At 40.6% G+C, this 4,368-nt stretch overlaps 1 protein-coding gene across 26 annotated transcripts in view; it reads left to right on the top strand.

Annotated features, from left to right (window-relative positions):
* Positions 1–3,693, top strand: part of ebf3a (EBF transcription factor 3a) — a 109,610-nt gene extending 105,917 nt beyond the window's left edge. For 14 of the 26 annotated variants that reach the window (XM_058792905.1, XM_058792908.1, XM_058792906.1 and 11 more), the window contains one exon: positions 1–1,712. This exon is cut by the window's left edge. In XM_058792905.1, the coding sequence (XP_058648888.1) occupies positions 1–219 (219 nt within the window). In that variant the 3' untranslated portion in view covers positions 220–1,712. The other 12 variants (XM_058792916.1, XM_058792919.1, XM_058792918.1 and 9 more) reach the window with 2 other exon arrangements.
* The last annotated feature ends 675 nt before the right edge of the window (positions 3,694–4,368 follow it).

Raw genomic sequence — 4,368 nt, 5'->3', positions numbered from 1 at the left:
CCTTCTTGCACCAGTGCAAATGGCAATGGACTTCAAGGTGAGAGCCGACTCCCTGCTTTTAGAACGCCCCGCAGTTGCCTCACCTGTTGGGTCGCATTATTGCACTCTGGTACCCAGACGCCACCCATCCGCCATCCCCTCCGCCGCTTAACGAACACAGCCTCCCGTCCGCATCAATTATGCATTTACGCGTGGATGGGCGGATGGATGGACGGATGAGTGGTCGGATAAGTGCAAGAACGCATTATGCATGCGGGCATGTAGAATGCATGTGCATGTGTGGGTGTGTTTATTGATTTATTTATCTTTCATTAATGATTGAGCAAAGTTAAGTGTCTCGTGAGGTTTGGTACTCGAGTGGCTGGGAGCGCTGTAATTCGGTAACATCTCGCACAAATGAAATCGACGCTGCCGCTCCATGATTCACCGGCTCTTTTGCATTCAAACCGAGCTTGACGTACGTCTCCTTATTCTCTTTACATTGGCGGTACGTGGCCCCTCGTCCTCGAGTTAAAAATTCATGTTTCCTACAATAGTAGTGCAAACGACGGATCCGATAGGGCAGAAGTGTTAACGCCTCGCCGTGCTCGCTCATCCGACGTCGAATAACATCGCCGGAGAGGAACTTAAGGGCAGAAGAAGTGATTATAACCCAGGCTGAATGTGATTATAAGAAGAAAGAGCAAGAGGAAGGAGCTCACCGTATTCTCGGCAGGGCGGCATCGTTCAGCAAATTAAAGACTTACTCTGGCTGTTTAGTGCGCTCGTATTTGCTCTCCGTCAAGGCCCAGTTGTTTGCTTTGAAAACATGTTTTAGCCATAGCGTGTGCAAGCGAAATTAATAATGTTAGACCTAATGAACTGAGAAATTAAAGTTCATGCCGCTACATGCATCTACTTATTAATATGTGGTTTGCAGAAATTAATGAGGAATGCCACAACATCAGATGCCTTGGCAAACTTAAAAGCACTCCAAGCATGACTCTACAAATAAGTTGAAAGCGGCAAAAGAGCTTTCCTCCCGTTTGCCCTCCCCTGGCACTTCACTAGACACCTAATTGCGGAAATGAGCGAGTGCATCAATCTCCACGTTCGGGCGGGCCGAGAGGTGGGCGTGCGACCACCTAGTCCAGCCTTCTTTAGATGTCATGATAAGGAGAGACTGGGGGGGAGAAATACAGGCTGACAGAAGAATGCAAATGGTTTTCCAGCATCCACTCGGCTCCGGTAATGGCAGGAGGGAGCGAGGCGAAGATTTCAATTTGGGCAAAGCCGAGGGGTGTCTGGTTGCTGACTGAGGTGGGGAGACCACGGGTCTACGTGACGTTAGCAGAAGTGACCGTGTTGTTTCTCGGCTGTCAGCAGGGACCCTCTCCTGGGAGTCTGGCCCACTGTTTGCCATTAACAAAACGCTAAGAGAAATATCACACATGTGGGAGCCAGGATGCTTTCTCCTCAAAATGTCAGAAAGCTCCTCTTTCAAAAAGTGAAGTCCTTCCAGCACGTCTTGTCGGTGAAGCACATTTCACTCAATCACTCCCAACCCTCCCCCGTCGGCCCCCGACAGCAACAGCCTCCATTTTACAAACATCCCCAGCGCCTTTCGAGTCGAGTATTTTGTGAAATGCGAGTGACATACTTACTGCTGTGTTCTTTTTTGTCTTCCGCGTGGTGTCTCGGGACCCCCTGTGCTAAAATTGTTTCTCTTTCTCTTGCAGCTATGTCCGGACTGGTGGTCCCACCCATGTAAATTGCACTCCCTCCCCTTGTAAAGCAGCCGTCTCCTCACCGGGGCGAAGCGTAGTACGTTATGCGGAGGATCCTCCTCGAAAGTCGTCATTCGTCATGAAGTTAATCAGCAGCTAATTCTGTTATTGAGAGGAAAAAGACACTTTGTTTCAAAGAGTTTATTCGAAATTGACATGCAAGCGACTTTGTCATGAACAGTTTTATTTTATTGACTGAATCTCTTGTCATATTTTCACGATCTCGAAGGGGAAAAAAAGAACAAAACGTACCTATTTTGTATAAACATTTCTGGTTTAATCTTGGCTATGTCTAGTTCTTGCTATGTGTGGGAAGAAGCATTGTGGATATGCCATTTGATGAAAACACTGATAAAAAAAAAAATGTGTAAGAATGTTTCTCTTTCATCGATGTGCTGCCGCTGCACATCTTCATAATGTGAATTCATTTTCCTTTTTTATTATTATTATTTTTGTTTATCGTTTTGCTTTTTTTTTTTTTTTTTTGATTGTGGTAATAAAAAGGGGGCCAATATATACAGAGCCAATAAACTGGAAATAATATAAGATATATGATTTATAAATCAAAAAGAAAGGCAAGGAAGAGCGAACGGTGCGAGGAACCGGCAGAGGAGATCTTATCGTTCAGTTCGTTCGGCAGAAATGAACTTTGTAACTTATTGTAGGTAGAAGTTGTAACTTTGATATTGCAAAAATTCTTCTCTTGCCTTCAACAAGCACACTAACAGAGATGGAGCGCTACTGTCTGTTGGTTAAAAAAGACAAAAAAAGAAAAAAAAAGAAAATATTTCCACTGCTAAAGCTTCCTGTAAAGCAAGTGTGATCTGCAATGTTTTTCAACTTTTTGCTAGCACTGTATACTATTGCATTCTTAGGCTACTGTGAAGTCTGTTTCTTGTACCAGAAAGTTGTCCTTATACCTCTAGCTCCTTACTCCCTAATGTGTTTTGTATGTGGTTATACAATTGTAGACTTTTGTGATTTTGCCAAAGTTGTAGCTAAATATTTATACACTTGTCTTGAATTTTCCAGATTCACTTAAATATTTAGTACAGAGTTTTATTCCTACAGTTAGGAGTAAAATTGTCTTATACATTGCAACACTTTCACACAAACACTTGCGGTCACTAAGGGAATTTTTTGTAACATATCAATTATAAATATTGTATTTATCTTTGAAATTTTGTATATTGCTTTCCATCGTTTTCTTTGATTTCACGTGTATTGTTTTCCACGGTCGAAATTACGATGAAGGTTTAGCCAAGAATCATCGCCTACATTCGATGTTTTGTACCGATAGATTGTATCGTCTGCGCATTTCATTTGTAATTCAGACTTTTTTTTTATGCCATCAGACCTTCCGTCCATTTTCGTTTGTTTGTTTGTTTATTTGCTATTTCGAGGAGCAGTCAAATCCATTGTTTATTTTTATATTAATTTTTAAGTTATCTAAAAAAGTACTTTTTTGAAAGAAAACTGTTTGTTGTATAGTCAAATAAATTGTTTGTGTCACCTGGCTGTAATAATATTAGTAGATAAAGTGCATGTCAAGCCGCCCCAGGGGGGGGAAAAATCCAATTGTGGTTGTAAATTTTGTTTTTGTAGAATGTAAAAAGTCATTTTTACCTGCCACCATGACTTTGCCACATAACTGAACCATGTTTACAGGGATCAAGAAGGAAAAAAAAAAAAAAAAAAGCAAAGAAAAAAATATCTGCAATGGAAATATACATCAGTTGCTAATGTTTATTAAAATATGTCAGAAAAAAAAAAGCTCTGTCAAAGGCTTTCCAGTGAATCTCCTGAGAGGAACCTTTCTGCTGTTTTAATGACAAACGTACACCACAGTGAATCTCATTATTCCATTCAGATCAATGGTGTAAAAAGCACAAACATTTTTTACTAAAATAAAAAATAATTATTGTGACCCCTCATCTTTTTGGACTATTTTGTCAGTTTGTCTTTTTTAACATTAATTTTACCCTATTCCCTCAAGTAAAACAGCATTCAAAGGGAATGAAAACAAATGAAAACTTAGTTTTTGTATCATATATGGACAACAAAGATGAAGATGTTCTATATTGTAAATGTCATTTTGTAAGTAACTCATGACACCGTAGCATAGCCGAATCATATCACCTTCTTACACTTCTTCTCTCTCAATGATATTGATTTTCCGAGTCGTGCCAAAATCCACAAATGAGACGCAGTGATTTTTTTCCCTATCCGAGGCTTTCATTTTGAGCTCTTTTTCTTTGCACTTCGGGCTTTGTAAATGTTGTAATGTTCAGCAGTGTGCTACTCTTTCTGTTTCAATCCAAAAGCGGATGTTTCCTCTTGGCAATCGGCACACAAGTTTCCTTTAGCTGCAGGAAGCAAAGGCAGCTGTAGAAGGAAAGAAATGATGAATGTACAATGTATTTGCTTTGTGATGGCTCAACAAAGCTCGGCCAAGTGGAGGAGCCGGTGAGGTCACCCTGAAAGTAAGAAAAACTCAAGGTTACGTGAAGTGCATTTGTGGATTTCATCATTTCTGCAATCTTGTTTTGTCTTTTAGTCTAATTAAGTACCCATACTCGGAAGATTTCACTAAACACGAGCT

Source organism: Onychostoma macrolepis, chromosome 12 (genome assembly GCF_012432095.1).
Source record: "Onychostoma macrolepis isolate SWU-2019 chromosome 12, ASM1243209v1, whole genome shotgun sequence".
NCBI classification, from domain to species: domain Eukaryota; kingdom Metazoa; phylum Chordata; class Actinopteri; order Cypriniformes; family Cyprinidae; genus Onychostoma; species Onychostoma macrolepis.
This window is presented reverse-complemented; position numbering and strand designations above follow the sequence as displayed.